Here is an 18862-nt window from a genome sequence, read left to right on the forward strand (position 1 = left end):
TACCGTATACCATACCCTGTTTAACTGTGTTCTTAGTTTTGCATTAAAGCTCTTTCTTTAAAAAATCCGTGTTATTATTACGCGAGTGCCGAGAAAGCCGGACATAACACACATACACACCACACACACACACGCACACGCACACGCACACGCACACGCACACGCACTCGCACACGCGCGCACACACACACACACACACACACACACACACACACATATATATACACACATACACATGTAAATATATTCTCTTTCATATACTATTCGCTCTGTTATCTAATTATTTTTCACCTTCGCCCCCACTAGAACCACGCTTGCACTATCGTTTATCAACCAAATTAATTACCACACCCCCTCCTGCATTTCCTATTTCAGTCAAATCGTATATATTGTCGTGCATTTGAGCATGTTGTCTTACGATTCAGGAACCTGACTGGTAACAGCTACCCTCCCGATTCAAAAATTGCGACAAATTAATTAAAGAAAAAATTTACGTTCCGGATCGCAATCGCGCGAATCCGCGGATGTAACAATAAGTTTATCGTAAAGATAAGCTTGTTGAATGTACAAAATAGTTTAGTTTGAATTTTTACAATATTTATTATTATATTTACTATTAATCGTTAAATAATGTAATTTTAAAATCTCGTGATTTACTAGAGCATTACAAAAAATTTATTTTATAAAAGAAGAAATGTTATAGTAAGCAAATTGTTCACAAATTGCTTTTTCATGCTTTATTCAGTAAAATCTATATTATTTAAACTTTGTATTCAATATAAAATTTTGTATTTTGTATAAAACAATATAATCCAATTAAACAATAAAAATGTTTTGTCAAATAATAACTTCTATTGTTACCATAATAAAGTTTAGAAATGAATATCTTTTCAATTTAGACATAAAATGATGTTGTTTTATTTTCCTTTAAGGAGTAACAATACTAAAATGAGCTGTGTGTGTATATGCGCGTGTATGTTGACTTACATCACACGCATGTGCACATACATATATGCATATTAATTTAAAATATTACTTACACTTTAATCATTATTTACAAGACTTGTTAAATGATTAAATCAATTTTCAGTACTGGCATTGATTGGAACATAGTTCTAATAATAACATAAATATTTAACAAAATTAATCCAAATTCCCGTAGAAATGATGTTATAAAATGCAGTATGCTAAAAAATTATTAGAAAAATTATTAGGTAAGTTTAACATAAAGATAAGCTTGTTGAATGTACAAAATAATTTAGTTTGAATTTTTACAATATTTATTATTACATTTAATATTAATCGTCAAATAATGTAATTTTAAAACCTTGTGATTTACTACAGCATTACAAAAAATAATAAAACAGTACTTGTTAATTTCTAAATAATTATTATTGTTATAAAAAATTATAACGTTATTACTAAATCGTTATTACTAAATCGTAGGTAACCTTAACGGTATTAGTTATATAAAAAAAAAAACGAGCGCGTTAAGTATGCTGTTGCTAAAGATTTTGCCCATCTTTGATTTTATCTGTCACATAATTTGCTGCTCATTGGTACGGGAGTGTCTTGTTAGACCACGTTGCGATTGATTACTATCATTTAGAGCGACCGGTGCCTAGAGTTTTTCCACTGTTTAACACTGCAAGTGGCTGGTGATCAATCGCAACGTGGTCAAAAGACTCCCACCCCATTGGTAATAAATATACTTGCAATATTTTTGATTTTACTTTTTTTTATGGTATTATATTTGGTTTTATTTATTGCAGTTTTGGTTTGGTTAAGTTTGGTTTTTTATTTAAAAAATATATACTTGGCGCTTTTTTTACATTTTTAATGCTTTTTTTAGGTGGATTTGAATAATTCTGCTACGAATTAATTGTATAAAGTTCCACGATTAATGCTTGTGTTCCTTTCCTAAAGAGTGTTTATTTATTTTGTCTCACGCGTACAAGTGTTTTTGCGCGAGTGAATTGTGTACTTGTTTTGTCGAGTATAACAATATATAATTTTCTAACAAGGTACTATATTTTTTTTTAATTAAACTGATATTTTTAATTTATTTTTATGGATAGCAATATTACAACTCCTTTTTTTCTTCCACCGATTATGCAGTGCATTAGATTTTTATAAATCACGTTCTATATAATAAATATTGCATTACTTTGAATCTAGACTCTGTCAAACAACACTCTGACTAATGTAATTGTTCAAGTTTTAATAGAAAATATTAATTATAAACAAAGTTTCAATAAAATGAAAATGGATGCCATATTACCCTCTTTTCCTCTAATATAATCATAATCATATAAGCCGTTATTGTTAATTATTCAAAAGCTAAAAAAATAATTATTATATGTATATTCTAAAAACAAGTATTTTTGATAAAATATGTTATTATTGTAAACTTAATTTCAAATATGTTAAGTTGGTAGTGATTCTTTCTATCTCATTTTTTTTTATGCTTAAACAGCGGAATCAGTTCTCTTATTGCACCCTCTTCATGAAAGATGAACAAACTTTTTAACACGGAAGATTTATTGACATGCACCAATAACCGCATTGTGATTCTCATTAGCCCCTCTTTTTAAAGAATTAATTTTATGTTATTCGATTAGTATTCTTTTTTTACATTTATAATAATGCACCCCAGAAATGCATCATTTCCGGCGAATACCAGCCGGGAAAGAGCCACCGAGCTATAACCGGGAGCACCATAAGTACGCATTTATTCACGCCATTCTAAGTCCGCTCGGTGGCAATCACCGCCAGAGAATACGTACTGAGTCCTCGCAAGCGTCAAATCGACGCGCATGTATATTTCAGGGAGAGCGCTCTTCCCTACGCCGACCTTCTCCATCGCTAAGCACCAAAAAATAACGGAGGGAGACAAAAGCGTCTGATTGCTGGGTATAAATAGAGAGACGATTAATCTGAAACCTCCGACTTCGTTGTCAGCCAACACTCTTGCTTGATCCACGGCGCTACGACACACCGCTCCTGTCTGGTACCAGTGGTCAAAGAGCTCTTGGCCATGGCAAAAGAGTATTTCGCCTCCGAAAACAATCCCATTCTCATCTTGATTCACAAAACTAAGGGTTTTGCTGCCAAATGCCTTGGCGTTCCACCGACACTCTCTAGCAATTTAATTACCTCCCTTTTCTTCCGTTGCAACAAGCAAGCCGGGATTACCGTGATAGGAATCTTAAGTCAAGATACTTAGCACGTTGCTTTGTTTTCAAAACCATTACACGCAGCGTTCTATCGCTCTCAAACATACGTGTCTATAACGATCCACCATCAACACCCGGACTAGTCCACGCAAGGGATCCCGCCCACCATGCGCGTTGCTCGCAAAACCGCATTCGCTGATCGGTACGACCAGCAAAAGAGCCATTCGGCTGGTAGCCAGAGTTGCGTATTATTTGTTATTTTTCAAATAATTTTTGATTTAGATAATTGTTTAACACATAAGTGAGTCTGAGAGACCCTATATAAAGTTTCAAACGCTTCCTGTGTGAAGATTGAATGAGATAGAAGGTAGAACCAAGACATAAAAAAATTTGAAATCTCCTCTTTCGATTGATACAGTTAATCAACTTTTTTGGTCAACTAGAATTAGAACGGCACGGCAACAAAGTTTTGTTAGGGTCAATCGACCAATATAGTGTGTAAGTGAAACTTTTTCTGTGAGTATTTTACATAAAAAAGCTGGACAAAATACGTTCGAACAGGTCGGTTCGCGGATGTTAGCCGCATATACTCTGTCTAAAATTGGAATACTATAAAATGCTGTAGAAAAGGGAGTTTTTCCAAAATATATCATGAAACACATCAATTTTCAATTTTAGACATGATTTAATTAAAAATACCTCATATTTGCCTTGTTACATAAGTACATTTTTTAATAGAAATGATAATGATATAATTTTTTTTTTAAGTATGAATCTTTAACTTTAAAACGCGGTATTGTAAAGTCTTTAAAAGTTTTTTGTTGCAAAGATATGATTTATTTGATAATTTTTTTTTCAAAAAGTGGATTTTTAAATGCCCAAAAATACCTCATATTCTCCATGTTACATAATTATACTTTTTAAAAGAAATGATTTTGCCAAATTTTATTTTGAAAATGTGACTTTTTAGATTACGTAAAACGCCGTATTTGAAAGTCTTTAAAAGTTTTTTGTTGCAAAGATATGATTTATTGAAGGAAAAGTGGATTTTTGACCAATTTCTGATTTTTGTTTAATGGTTTTTCTTTTATAACTTTACAATAATTTATTTTTTGGCAATGCCGATTGTGCAGTCACACTCTTGAGATTTTGAACTTTTATTTTAAAAAAATTGTAAAAAAATATTGATTGTAATCAAAGTTATAGCTTCTCAAAGTTGAAAAAGTCTCCCAGACCTGAAAATGTGTTTCCGTATTTTACAGGATTGGTGTGTTTAAGGGTTAAATAAAAGTTTATTCGTTATTTGCATTATTCATTATTCACATTACGCGTTATTCGTATAAAAGGCTAATATTAATTATTCACATTATTCGTTATTTGAATTATAGACGTTATTTATTATTCATGTTATTCATTATTCATATTACTGATATTATTTATTATTGCGTTATTTGTTTTTCGCATTATTTGTTATTCGCATTATTCTTTATTTGCATTACTTTTATTTGTATTATTTTTATTTGCATTATTCTTTCTTTTATCATTATCTGTATATTAATTTCTTTTGTCATTGTTACTATTTATATCCAATAAAAGACTAAAAAAAATTAAACTTTGTTAATTGTGTTATAGCTAAGCAATAACGCAAGGCATGACAACCGAATGAGGTTATTATGCCACAAAAATGTTATAGTTAAGCAATACGCAAAGCATGACAACCAAATGAGGTTACCATACAAATATAAAGCATTTCCGCAACACGGAGCCTGAAATTCCTAAAACCCACGGACTATTTGAACTAACCGTGTTACAAAAATACTGACAAACCATTGTGCTAAGCAACGGTTTAGCGCAATCACCTCTGTACAAAAGCATCGCCGAAGCGATCAAGCGACGGAGAGTAATCAGTGAAGTCGCTCGTGCAACAGTGTGTCTTGTCGTACTCGAAGCTACATCTAAGTGTAACTACGCTGTAACCGACCATGAGGCAATTATATTTATTATTTGAAGCCATCGGATTCCTTCTTTCTTAACCCTCTCTGCCGGACCTCAAGATCCTTGGTGTCCGTGAGCTTAGGTTCGCCTCAGGCGTTCGCCGCACAACAAAACTGCTGTTAGAAACGGGATCTATCCCGACACCATGGAAAAAAGATAACCCTGAGAGATAAAGAAGATAAAGGGCAAACCAGAGCGAGATACCCCTGCTAGAATCCCTGCTAGATCCACCTACGCATCGCCAAAACCCACAGAGCTATCGAGCCATAGAGCCACAAGGCCATCGAGCCATTGAGCCGCAGAGCCACAGAGTCATTGAGTCATTAAGCGGCAGAACCACAGAGCCATCGAGCTATAAAGTCACAAAGCCATCGAGTCACGAGCCATCGAGTCGCAGATTCATTGAGTAACGAGTCACCGAGCCGCCAGCCGCCGAGCCACCAAGCCTTCGTGCCGCTGAAACACTGAGTCAACGAGTCAACAACCTGCAGATTAGGCCTTGACAAGGCCAACGCTGACCTATTGCCCTGCTAATAAGCCGCCGAGCATCAGATTACGCAGCGCAGAACAAGACAACAATATGCGAGCAGTTATTCTCATCATACTGTAAGTCACTATCACTCTTCTTTTCCCGCACATGTCAGATGAGAAAAGCGACTCACTGACCGCAAAAGGAACTGAACTGTCCGACTCATCTAACACGAGTGGAGTAGAGGAAAACGCGTCTAGACAAACGCACCGCGACGCTGATAAAGCGCTAACCGACTCCGTCAAGTACAAGTCGACCCGCGTAATTACCAAACGCCACTTTAAAATCCGATTGCTCGACTTCAGCCTAATGGATAACGACAATATTAACGTGACGGAAACGGAATTATCGTTTAATGCTAACTTTTGCTTGGCATGCTCCCCTGTCGGAACGGCCACAGGACCGAGTAGGACGGGATCCAATAACGCACGGTGCGATAGCCCATCAACCAATCATCTTGACTTATCTAACCCAACCAACGGAAAAACTCTAGGCATTGACAGCTGTGAGTAGTGGTGTGCTATCGGTCTCGTATGCTATCAGGATCTGCCCGAACCAGTAATCCCGGTTTGTCTAACGCCGCAACTCGAGAAACGTAACAAATTCAGGATCTCCTAGATGCCAAGGAAAACTTGACACTACAAGATGTCATTAGCGAGATACAAAGATTACAAACACGGATAGATGAAAATGAGGCTCAAGCTCGCATTCCGCGAAATACAACGGCCCGCCGATTAAACTTCCACAAACACGCATTTGACAATTCGCACGACCGGTATTTGCAGGATATAAGAAACTAACAAGGGTCTACGGTCACCTTTTTGCCGTTTAAAGACGTTAGAAACATGATACCCGAGATAGATAGTACTAAGCAAAACCGCATAAAAGAATTTATAAACGCGAGCACTTACGCCATGAAAAATATACATCCCGCCAAGGAGCATACATTACTAGAAGCCATTTTATGCACCAAGTTCAAAAACAAAGCAATGAACGACTTTTAAACGCGTAAAATTCATAACTTCGATCAACTTAAACGAGAACACAAACAAGAATACCTCGGAAAACGGAGTACAGCCTACCTTCAAATATAATTCAACTCGCTAAAGCAACGGCACAATGAAAGTGCCCAAGATTTTGGCCGTAGCGTAGACTAACTAGCAATGGAACTATTTGAGTCCATGGAAGAAGGGAAAGAACACACCGCTGAGCAAAAACAGGCGATACTAGAAAATCTTAAAGAGCTGGTTTTTTACAATTACCAAACAGGACTACACGAGGACATCAAGTTACTCGTGCGCTCCCAGCGCTATACATCCTTGGCAAAGGCAATAACAGGCACCATAGCAGAGAAAAAAGTTAGAGGGCCCAACAATCACCACAACTTGTTTACAAGAAAAAATAAATACAAGCCGCCGAAACAAACCTCCTATCATCCCGCGATACAATGTAAAAAATGTGTAAAAACTGGGCATTACGGTCAAGACTGCCGAAGCAATTGCTACTCAAATTGTTTATCCCTGCCAAAATCAGAAGGACAACCACGCGTGAACACAGTAGAGAAATATTGCAACCATTACAGAAAACAAGGGCGTACCAGACAAGAATGTTGGTTTTTAAATGGCCAACCCAAAAAGGTAGAGAACTTCTCACGCTCATCAGCCCGAAAAATTCTAAGAGATAATAAGAGGGAGAATAATCAAAAGAAACGGCGAGCGATAAAGGCCGCCGATGCACCAAGTAGGGAAGACAAGAAAAAAAAAAAACTCCGCAGCATAAGCGAACTGCCGCCTCTTACCGCATAGCGCACTTCCGCGCGCCACGCACCGAGAACGGGTTAAACCTAATCTCATTACCCATACAGGAAGCCGCTTGGAGCAAAATAGAATTTTTATTTGACACCGGAGCGACAATCTCATTAATGAAACTGAAAACTCTGGCTCAAACTCAATAAAATTGTAATAATTGAAGAAGAAATTCAACTTACAGGAATATCGGGTCACTCTATCACTACGATTGGAAAAGCGTACATTCATATCATAATAGATAACAAGCTCAAAAAGCATCTTGTCTATGTTACTCGAGATGAGGTGCCGTTTGCCTATCTTTCGAGTCAACTTCATCCAAAGAATAAAGCAACATGCAACTACGAAGCAGGTAATAATAACGAAATACGCGATTTAAACTATACCCATACAAAAAAGTAACATTAAGACCGCACAGCGAAACACTGGTCCAAATAATTACAAATACTAATGAAACGGGGATAACAAAAAAAGAAGAGACTGCGCCAGAAGTGTATATAGGCGAATACTTAATAACCCCACACAATTATACGAGCGTAGTAAGCATAATAAACACAACAAACGTGCAGAGATAACGATGCTGCACGCGATACTCGATACGATCAAGGAAGAAGACAGCAAGGAAATAAACGCCGTGCACTAGCAAGAGAAAGAAAACGCTGTGCCACAAGGAGAAAGACAAGACAGATTATTACAATTACTGTTTACAGAATACTTAAACGCTGAAGAACAAAAAACTCCAACAAAAATTTATGAAGAATTTTCCAACACTTTTTTTCTTGAAGGAGACATACTCTTGTGTACCCCGGCAGTAACAAACGAGATAAATACGCGAGTAGATAAAGCATCCGTAAATATAAGACTTTATCGCCTGCCGGAAAAATACAAAACCGAAATAAATAAATAAATAAAAATGCTGAGAGATGGAATTATTCGACCTAGTGCAAGTCAATGGAACGCGCCGATATTAGTAGTGCCCCAAAAAGCCGACGCGTCCGGAAAACAGAAAATGAAAATTGTAGTAGACTTCAGACGACTAAACAACCTAACCAAAGGCGATTCATTCCCATTACCAAACATAACGGACATATTAAATCAACTAAAAAATGCCAAATACTTCACAAAGCTAGACTTAGCGTCAAGGTATCACCAAATACCCATGGCGGAAAGCAAAGGGAAAACAGCATTTTTCACGCCATACGGGCATTACGAGTATAACAGAATACCATTCGGATTGAAAAACGCACCGGCAACATTCCAGCGGCTAATGAACTCAGTACTCGCAGGCGTTCAAGGTATCAGATGTCTCGTATATTTAGATGACATCGTCATATACGGGCCAAGCCTACAGGAACATAATCGTCGCCTCACAGAAATATTCCAACGATTAAGACAACATAACTTAAAACTTTAGATAAACAAATGCGAATTTCTAAAAAAGGAAGTTAACTATTTAGAGCACGTAATTACCGAGGAAGGAATAAAACCAGATTCAAATAAAATAACAGTAGTAAAAAATTTCCCAACGTCGAATAAAATCAAAAATATTCAAGCATTCCTAGGCCTGGCAGGATACTATAGGAAATTTATAGAAAATTTTTCGAAAATAGCGAAACCGTTAACCATGCTAACACAGAAAGATAAAAAAATTTGCGTGGACTGTAACGCAACAGCATGCGTTCGAGTCGTTAAAGGAAAAGCTGACGACAGCACCGGTGTTAAATGACCCGGACTTTAAAGAGACATTTATAGTAACGACCGACACATCTGACTACGCTATACTATCGTAAGGGCCGATAGGTCAAGATCACCCAATAGCATACGCTAGGCACACTAAACTGTCTAAAGACAGAACATAAATAGAAAGGCACGACAAAAAACGTGGAAAATTACATCACAAAATGCGAAAAATACCAAAATAATAAACTATCAAAAAAAAAGCGCCGTTGATAATTACAGATACGCCAAAAAAACCATTTCAGAAATGCGCTCTAGACATAGTAGGACCGCCAACAATGACAATCTCAAGCATCAAATACCTATTAACATTTCAAGATAATTTAAAGAAATTCGGGAAAGGCATACCAGTACCAAATAAAGAAACGGCAACAATTGCAAAAGATTTTACTACGAAAATAATACTATGTAACAAACCGCCTTTCCGCTCCCCCCTCGGACCGTCCATCGTTCCGGGCTGTCCGGCCGAACAACCGCCGGATAGCAGAAACCTGGCGCATAGCGCCGAAAATACACTCAAATACCGGCGTAGCGCGCGTTGACGCATCCGCACGTGAGATCTGTGTGACAGATCTCCGCGCGCACGCGCTCGACCGGAGTGGCGACCGCCGGACCGATCTCGAGCGGCGGGGAGACCCCCACCGATTCCGTACCGTTCCGTACCCCCGCACCGTCCCTGCTCTCGAGATTCGGGTATATAAGCGCCGCCGCTCCGAGAGTCGAGCGGTCTTCTTCTCCGTCCACTCTCCTGTCCGTGGAAGAAGCCCTCCTAGCGCTCACCCGGGAGTTAAGAGCCTTAGCTTCCGCCAAGAAGTCTTGGCAAGAGCCGTCCGCCTCCCGACACCGCCGATAGAAACGGGCTCAAGTCCACCTTGGGCTCCACCAGGAGATCCTGGTCGGCAATTCCCGATCCGCCGTCCCCGCTAGGGTATCGACTCACGACCTGGGGTGTGGAGTTCCGCGCCTCTACCAAGGGCTCTTGGCGTGAGTCGATCACCACCGCTGAACATCGCGGTATTAACCGCTTCGCGACGGGAATCGCGATCCGCGTACGGTCGCACCGCGCGCGTCATTCACGGCCGTGGCCACGGCCTTCGGCAAGGCCACGGTCTGCGCGCGTCAACACGGCCTCGAGTTCTCGGAAAACTCAAGGCCGGAATTCCGCGAACCGAGCCGTGTCAATAGATCTATTCCGATACCGCGGCAAACACCGGCTGTAGATACCATTCGTCCGTCCGCGCGTTCCGTTTCTCGTCTGTCCGTCCGCGCGTATCCTGTAAGCTTTGTTGCGTCCGTCCGAGCGTCACAACCATCCGTCCGTCCGCGCGTCGTGGCCAAGCCACTCCACATGTACATAGTTTACCGCGAAATAAACGCACTGTTATATATACCATCAAAACAACCAAGTCTAGTTCTCTCGGCGACCTCACTCCTAGTCCGTCCGCACTCGCACCGCCCCGTGCGCGGATAAAGACGGGTCGTTACAACTAGAAAACGGAATACCGGACAATACTCACAGACCAAGGAAAGAACTTTATAAGCGACTTATTAAAAAATGTATGCAAGTTATTACAGATAAAGAAGATGCAGACAACGGCGTACCACCCTGAATGCAATGGAAGTCTAGAGCGTTCTCATCGAACGCTGGCGAAATATCTACGCTACTATATCAACGAAGAGCACACCGATTGGGACAAATGGATCCTCTACGCAATGTTCGCGTTTAATACGACACCGCACATAGCCACCGGATACTCTCCGTTTGAGCTACGGGAAGAAGGCCACGTTACCCACGGCACTCAAAGACGCCGGGAACAACGTACAACAATTACGCACAAGAGTTAAAAAAAAGAATAAGAGCCGCTAACCAGATAGCACGAAAAAACCTCAAAAAGGAAAAAACTAAGGCGAAGGAATACTACGATCGAAAAACAAAGGAAACCACCTACAAAATCGGAGATAAAGTCTTACTCCACGACGAGACTCTAAGAAGAGGAAAATTGAAAAAATTAGAAGCACTCTGAATCGGACCATATGTAATACTAGAAAAACACGACGATGTAAATTATACAATCAAGAAGGGAAAAAGAAAAATAAGAGTACATATAAACAGAATAAAGCAATTTATAGATAATTAAAAGAAAAAATAATGCAAAAGACAAGGCATGGCCAGACAAAAATTCTCTTATTCCCCTTCCACCTCTTCCTTAAAACGTATTACGAAGAAAACGCTTAAGAAAGCGCGCACGCGCATACACACACACATACACGCGCGCGCACGCACGCACGCACACGCACGCACACATCACAAATAAAATAAAAGCGAGAAGAAAAAATGCCACACATAAGACAGAGATGAACACAATAAGCGACAATATAACGAGTAGACAAAAAGTAAGCACATAAAACAAAACGAATAAAGCCAAAGAAATAAAGCAAAAAAATGAAACAAAAAACACCCAAAAAATTTATATTGTTTTTTTTTTTATTAACTGGTTCCTAAGGGTCGGGTCATCCACATCATCCAGCAAGAGCTCACTCAGTCCCTCACCCTCCTCTGCAGCAAAATGCAATTCCAACAACTCTGGGTCAATCTCGTCCTGACCACAGCCCATCTCCACATCCTCTACAGGACCATCAACAACGCCTGGCACAAGACAACGCATATTAAAACTTCTTCTAGGTAGCAAGACAATCGAAAAAAGACTGAAGAACAGCAAAAAGCCAAAGAAATAATAGCCAAAAGCTGACTTAGCCGTAAAAGGTATCAGAGAAAAATGACACCAGGTAAGAAAAAACCTGAGTACAAAATCAGAAACTTGCAAAAAAAGAAAGAAGATAACAATACAGTCATTAAAAGAACGAGGAACTGCCAGAGAATCTCCACAAAGAACAGTATCAATGGATTGAAAAGAGTGATCGGAAGCAGCATCCGAATCATCATCCACGCGAGACGCTTCGTCCATTCCTAGGAACATATACATGGGACCGTCGACGACAAAATCAGGAGAAGAATCAAAAACGTCCCAGAAATCAGTCGGGTCACTTTCAAAACTGACCGGACTCTCCCGGAAATCATCCGGATTATCCTCATCGCTCTCTCAAACAGAGTTAAAGAAACGCAAAGAAACGCGATATAACATGACAAAAAAGACCGAACGACAACCGACGAAAGACAGAAATGACACGAAAAGACAGTCACAAACCCACAATAAAAAAGACAAATCAAATAACAAAAGCTGAATAATGATAAAACAAAATCGATTAAATTGCAGACTCATGGCCACGAAGAGCCTACCGGAGGAAGTAAAAACAAAGCCACCGTACAAGGTGCAAGAATTCCAACAGAAACCAGGGATATACTTCAAAAAAATCGGAACAATGAAGCAAGTAGAAACCACGTGGAAACTGGTAATAGAAATTGACGTCGCGACAATAAACCGACGAGTGATGCAATTTCAAGAATACATAGAGCACACCGAGAAAATGTACAGGCTAGTAATAATAAACCAAAACTGCAAAAATTCACTGCAAATACTGAAGGAAAAAAACAAAAGAATAATAACGGCAACAGAAAAACTTCAAGCAATATACAAAAAACCAATAGCAACACGAGGACTAATAGACGCCATAGGTGCGATTAGCAAAACGCTATTTGGAACCATGGACGCAAACGGCGCACGAGCAATAGAAGAACAATAGAGGAACAAATAACCCAGGAAAACGAGAATATACTTGCAAACATAACAAGAAAGGCCCAAAAACAAGCAGCAAGGACATTAGAACGTGAAAAAATCGACGAACACATGACACTACATAACATCATCATAACAGACCTGCAAAAAGTTATCAGAGACACCACGGAATGTGATACCTAACACCAGAACAGAATAAGGCAGCAGCAATAAAACTACTACCGATCAACCAAGTCATAACAGAACTAAAGGAAGCAACCGCGTCTAACGGAAGGACTACACTTCCCATTCAGGATCCAGATGAAAAACTGGCAGACAATCCAAAAATACGCAAGTATTAGCGCACACTTCAACGGCACAAGCATATATAGCATAATAAAACTTCCGATAGTAGCATAACCTACATACAAAATAATAAAAGTGATACTGTTACCAAGACACGATTATAACAACGTATTCGCCCTAATTAAAATAACTCAGTCGCTCGCGGCAATTAGTAAATCGAGCCACACATATATACGAATAGAAGAAGACGATTAAGCATTTGTATAATAGAAAATACTGCGTACACATGCAAATAAAATCTACCAAGATGTCACATACAATCCGACGCGCCGTGCGAGATTCAAATGTGTACCGAAGCAAAGAATTGCGAGATCAGACACATAATATCTAACACCACACTGTAGATAACACTCACAGAAACACAAACGTCGCTATATTCCACAATAACAAAAGAAAACGCGGTAATAGAATGCGATAAACAAACAAGAAACAAAATAACAATTAACAAAACGTTAAAACGAAAAAAAATTAACAATCATCGCAAGTTCAAAACTAACGTAATCACGATCATAACAACGAAAGAAATAAACAATTGAGTTGTAACGCCCCTCCACCGTACCGCCGCATCAGTCCAAACAACCGACCGACGTACATAAGCCGAGCACGTGCGTGCGCTCGGCTAATCTCACCGCGACCACGTGCTATTACGCGCGACCGGCGCGCCACGCCCCGCGTTCAGGAAGCGGTCCCACTCCGGCCGGCTCAACCGCGCGCGCTGATTGGTGCGACTAGCCGCGCGGAACGATATATTGTGGCGGTACTCCGCGATCGTCTGACTTTATCAGAATAAGGAACTTTGAGCGTATTTCCACAACAATATATTTATTTTGGCTTACAATGTTAATATTCGCAACCAGACAGAGTGCGCGGGAGAATCTGACCGTTTGTCGTGAACTTAAAAGTAACTGAGCGGCACTCGATGATTTTCTCTTTGTGATTGGTCGGATTTGGACTATTCTTTTCTGGTGCTGCCATTGCCGCTACACTGCTCCCCTCCAAGTGACTTAAAATTGTTAAGTCGCGAAACTGATGTGTTTTTTGCGTGCTGTGTTGGGTTCGGCTGATGTAGATGGAGTGGTTTCTGTTGTTTCTAAATTTTGGTTAGAGATTGCACTGTTTGATTCTGGGATGAGCAATTCAAAGAAGGCTGGCTTTATTCTCTCCGTTGAAATATGTGTGTGTTGTCCTTTTATGTTTACGAAGAATACGTTATCTGATGGTCGATCTAGCCCTTCATAAGGGCCTTTGTATGGTTGCTCTAAAGGTTTTCTGACTGCATCCACTCTGACGAAGACATGTGCATAGGTGTATAATATTTTATGCGCAAATACCTTTTTTTTACAGTGATGAGCCGATGGGACTGGTCTAATTTTGCGTATATGTTGACAGAGCCTTTCTACGAAGTGGTGAGGGCTCTTGGGTCGATCCTCGTTCATGAAGAATTTGCTTGGGATTTGTAGTGTTTGTCCATACACGAGCTCAGCTGCCGTTGCTTTTATATCTTCCTTGAAGCTTGTTCGAAAGCCGAGACGAATCGTGGGCAAAACATCCATCCAGTTGTCGGTATTGTGGCATTTTATTGCCGTCTAGAGCGACCTATGCCAACGTTCGACCATACCATTTGATGAGGGATGATAAGCCGTTGTACGTATTCTTTTACTCCCTATGAGTTTTGCCAGTGCTTGGAATAATTGTGATTCGAATTGTAAGCCTCTGTCGGTAGTTATTATGGCTGGCGCTCCGAATCTTGCAACCTAGTTTGTGTAGAACGCTATGGCAACCGTGTCTGCGTTGATATCCGATAAGGGGACTGCCTCCGGCCATCGAGTGAACCTGTCGATTATGGCAGTATCGCATGCCTTTTGATGGAGGTAACGGTCCAATAATATCAATATGAATTTGATAAAAACGAGTACCTGGAATGTTTATGTGTTCCAGAGCATTTCGGTTGTGCCTGTGTATTTTACTTCGCTGGCAATGTAGACATGTCTTAGTCCATTCCAGTATGTCCTTGTTTAGATTTGGCCAAATAAATCTTTGTGAGATTAGTTTTTTTGTGGCGCGTCTGCTGGGATGTGATAAATTGTGCGTTGAGTCGAAGATACGATTTCGTAGATTTCTTGGCACGTTCGGTCGGACGTCATTTCCAGAGATATCGCAATATACGATGGTGTCAGTGTTGTCGATTTGTAGTTTTTTTAGTTTAAGGGAAAAGGATTCAGAATTTAATAATTCTTTTAGTTCTTCATCATTGGATTATTCTTGTGCTAATTCTTCTGTAGTTGTGATTACAGGCATACGTATAGCTTCAATCCGTGAAAGCGCTTCAGCGACGGTGTTATCAGCTCCAGCTACGTGGACGATTTCTGTGATGAACTGGCTTATGAAATCTAGTTGACGAAGTTGCCTAAGACATGCTTTATTTGATTTTTGATTAAATGTATAGACCAATGGTTTATGGTCTGTTTTTATTATTGTTTGGCGTGCTTCTACCATGTGTCTGAAGAACTTTAGACCGTAGTAAATGGCTAAAAGTTCTCTATCGTAGGTACTATACCTGGTTTGCGTTTCGCTGAGTTTTTTTGAGTAAAAGCCTAGGGGTTCCCATTTTCCGTCGTGACGTATTGTATTGTTTGAGGACGGCACAAATTGCTATATTGGAAGCGTCAGTTTGTAACGCCAGCGGCGCGTCTTCCGAGGGATGGGCTAAGAGTGAAGCGCCTGCCAATTGTTGTTTGCAGTCTTTAAAAACTTGTTCTGCTTCTAGGGTCTATTTGATTGTCGTTCCTTTTTGCGCCAACCAGGTAGGCGTTGAAAGGTGCCTACATTATTACCGCATTTTTTAGAAATCGTCGATAATAGTTTATAATTCCAAGAAATCTACGCAACTCAGAGACGTTTTTCGGTTTTGCGTACTCTAAGATTGCTGCGATTCGCTGTTCCAGCGGCTTGATTCTTTTTGCGTTGATCAGGTTACCCAGATACTGGACTTCTTCTGATCCGAATATGCACTTGGAAGCGTTGATAGTAAGACCAAATTCTTGTAGTCGTTCAAACACAATACGTAAATGTTTCTTGTGTTGCTCATCGTCTTTCGACGCGATGATTATATCATCAATGTAGCAAAAACAAAAGTCCGCATAGCACCATGTCCACAAATCTTTGAAACGTTTGTGCGGCGTTGCACAAATCAAACGTCATTACGGTAAATTCGTACAACCCAAAAGGTGTGATTACTGCCGTTTTAGGTTGGTCTTCTGTTGCTAGTGGAATCTGATGGTAAGCGCGAGTCAGATCTAGCGTTGTGAAAACTTTACAGTGTCTGAGCTTGTGTGCAAAATCTTGGATGTGAGGGATTGGATACTTGTCTGGTATTGTAACCTTGTTTAACCTACGGTAATCCCCGCACATTTTCCATTCACCCGATTTATTCCGTGTGAGATGAAGTGGGCTGGCGTATTGGCTACTGGACGGTTTACAGATTTCTTGCTCTATCCAGCGTTTGAATTCCGCTTTGGCTGTTCTATATCGTTGAGGAGATAACCGTCTGGCTGGTTCGGCTACCGGAGGTCCTTTTGTTAAGATGTGATGTCGCACGGAATGCTTAGGTTCCTTGACAGTAATTGGTCTGGTAATGTCAATGAATTCTTTAAGGAGAGCGTGATATTGATTGTTCCGAGCAATTGTTGAAACTGATGGTGTGTTGATATGTATGACATCTCCCAAGACGCGTAGTTTTGTTGTGCCGTCAATTAGTCTTTTATCCTTTAGATCTGGTAACAGATTGAAATTATATAAAAAATCTGCGCCTAGTATTACCCGAGAAACGTCAGCTACGGTAAATGTCCAGCTAAATTTTCTACGTAGATTAAGGTTTACCGTGATTATCCTTGTGCTATACGTACGAATAGTTGTGTTGTTTGCTGCGTACAGCCTTACGTCCGTTGACTTTGGCTTAGTTCCTGCAAAGCGTTTTGGTAGTACCGAAATATCCGCACCTGTGTCAACTAGGAATCTTGTACCTGTTTTGCTGTCGGTAACAAATAGACGGCTTTTTTGGAACTTGTCGTCAGCGACCGTCTCGACCCGTGACGACGTTTTTAGTTTTCCGTGTCTTCTGATTTCGCCTTTGATTTTTTGAACGTGCAAGGAGGGCGATAGTTCTTTGCGCCAAATCTGTCATGGTAGTAACAAACGTCAGGTTTTCGTTCCTTTAAACGGCCTCGTTCTCGGGATTTTGATCGTGCGCGGCGTGTGCTTCGTTTTACCTCTCGAGCTAAAGACTCCACCATTTTTTTTAGTTCGTGCACGTCGGTGTCATTTTTGGTGTCCTTAGTACCCTTCACTTCTGCTACGCTAACGGTTGAAACGGCGCTTCGTGTTACATCCACTACTCTGTCCGCCTGTAATGCATGTTTAGAAAGGTCAGTTAGCTTGCTGATGGCGAGTATGCTGCGGACATTTTTCAGCATTTGTTCCAAGAACAGTGTCCTCAAAACTGCTTCGTTGCATTGGCCTGTCGCTAAGTTCCTCAACCTCTGCAGGAAGTGCGACGGTTTTTCGTCACCTAGTTCGTGTCCTTGTAATAAGCGCCTTAATTTAGACTCATTTGATTCGTCGAATGATGAAATAATGCGAGTTTTTAGGCTGTTGTATTTGTTTTCAGCCGGTGGGGTGGCTAGTATGTCTGAAACGAAAGGCAAGACTGTTTGGTCAAGGTTAACAACGACATATCGATATTTAGTCTCGTCGGCCAAAATGCGTGCGAGAGAGAAAAGAGCTTCCACTTGAGTGAACCAAAGGAGAGGGTTGTCTTTCCAGAATGGTGGCAACTTTACCATTCGCACCGTGCTAACTTCGTCTGGTGGGCCCATGACCGTCCCAATTGTTGCACCAGTTGATGTCATGCTGCCGTTGGTCGACACCGGTCTCGAGCCTGTTGGGTCGTTCGGTGGTCGCGTTGGTGAGCGGTCGATGGGCATTCCTTGGATGGGCATTCCTTGTTGATATTAACCTTGCCGAAGGTTATTTTCTGTTTGCTCGTTTCTTCTCGGAAGTGACTCACGTCAGGGTCACCAATTATTGCTGTGGCGATACTCCGCGATTGTCTGACTTTATCAGGATAAGGAACTTTAAGCGTATTTCCACAACAATATATTTATTTTGGCTTACAATGTTAATATTCCCAACCAGAGAGAATGCGCGGGAGAATCTGACCGTTTGTCGTGAACTTAAAAGTAACTGAGCGGCGCTCGATAATTTTTTCTTCGTGATTGGTCGGATTTGGACTATTCTTTTCTGGCGCTGCCATTGCCGCTACAATATAACCCGATAGTAGGCAGCCAAACGAGAGACCACACCGCAGCCAACAACCGATCTCACCGGATTCTATCTAGCGCCGGGCATACTCGACGCTTCCGCGCTCGGGGATGCTCGAGCATCTCTTCGAGAAGGTATTCTAGTTCCGCTCCACAGCACGACGGGCATTCTCGTCGTTACCGCGGTCGGGTATGCTCGGCCAATCCGATCCGCTCCACAGTACGACGGGTATTCTTGTCGTTCCCGCGGCCGGATATTCTC

General features: G+C 40.6%; 2 protein-coding genes across 2 annotated transcripts; both read right to left on the reverse strand.

Annotated features, from left to right (window-relative positions):
• Positions 1–14295: 14295 nt before the first annotated feature.
• Positions 14296–14835, reverse strand: LOC105194221. Its single transcript, XM_011159044.1, has one exon. It carries the CDS (start codon positions 14833–14835, stop codon positions 14296–14298), a length of 540 nt encoding a protein of 179 aa, XP_011157346.1.
• Positions 14836–15538: 703 nt separating this feature from the next.
• On the reverse strand, positions 15539–18279 carry LOC105194230. The gene is made up of 5 exons (XM_011159055.2): positions 17551–18279; positions 17188–17458; positions 16600–17055; positions 16199–16442; positions 15539–15839 (listed from the first exon to the last, which is right to left on the reverse strand). The coding sequence occupies exons 1-5, from the start codon at positions 18277–18279 to the stop codon at positions 15539–15541; spliced, it is 2001 nt and encodes a 666-aa protein (XP_011157357.2).
• Positions 18280–18862: the final 583 nt, after the last annotated feature.

The sequence above is a fragment of the Solenopsis invicta genome, chromosome 4 (assembly GCF_016802725.1).
Source record: "Solenopsis invicta isolate M01_SB chromosome 4, UNIL_Sinv_3.0, whole genome shotgun sequence".
Taxonomy (NCBI): domain Eukaryota; kingdom Metazoa; phylum Arthropoda; class Insecta; order Hymenoptera; family Formicidae; genus Solenopsis; species Solenopsis invicta.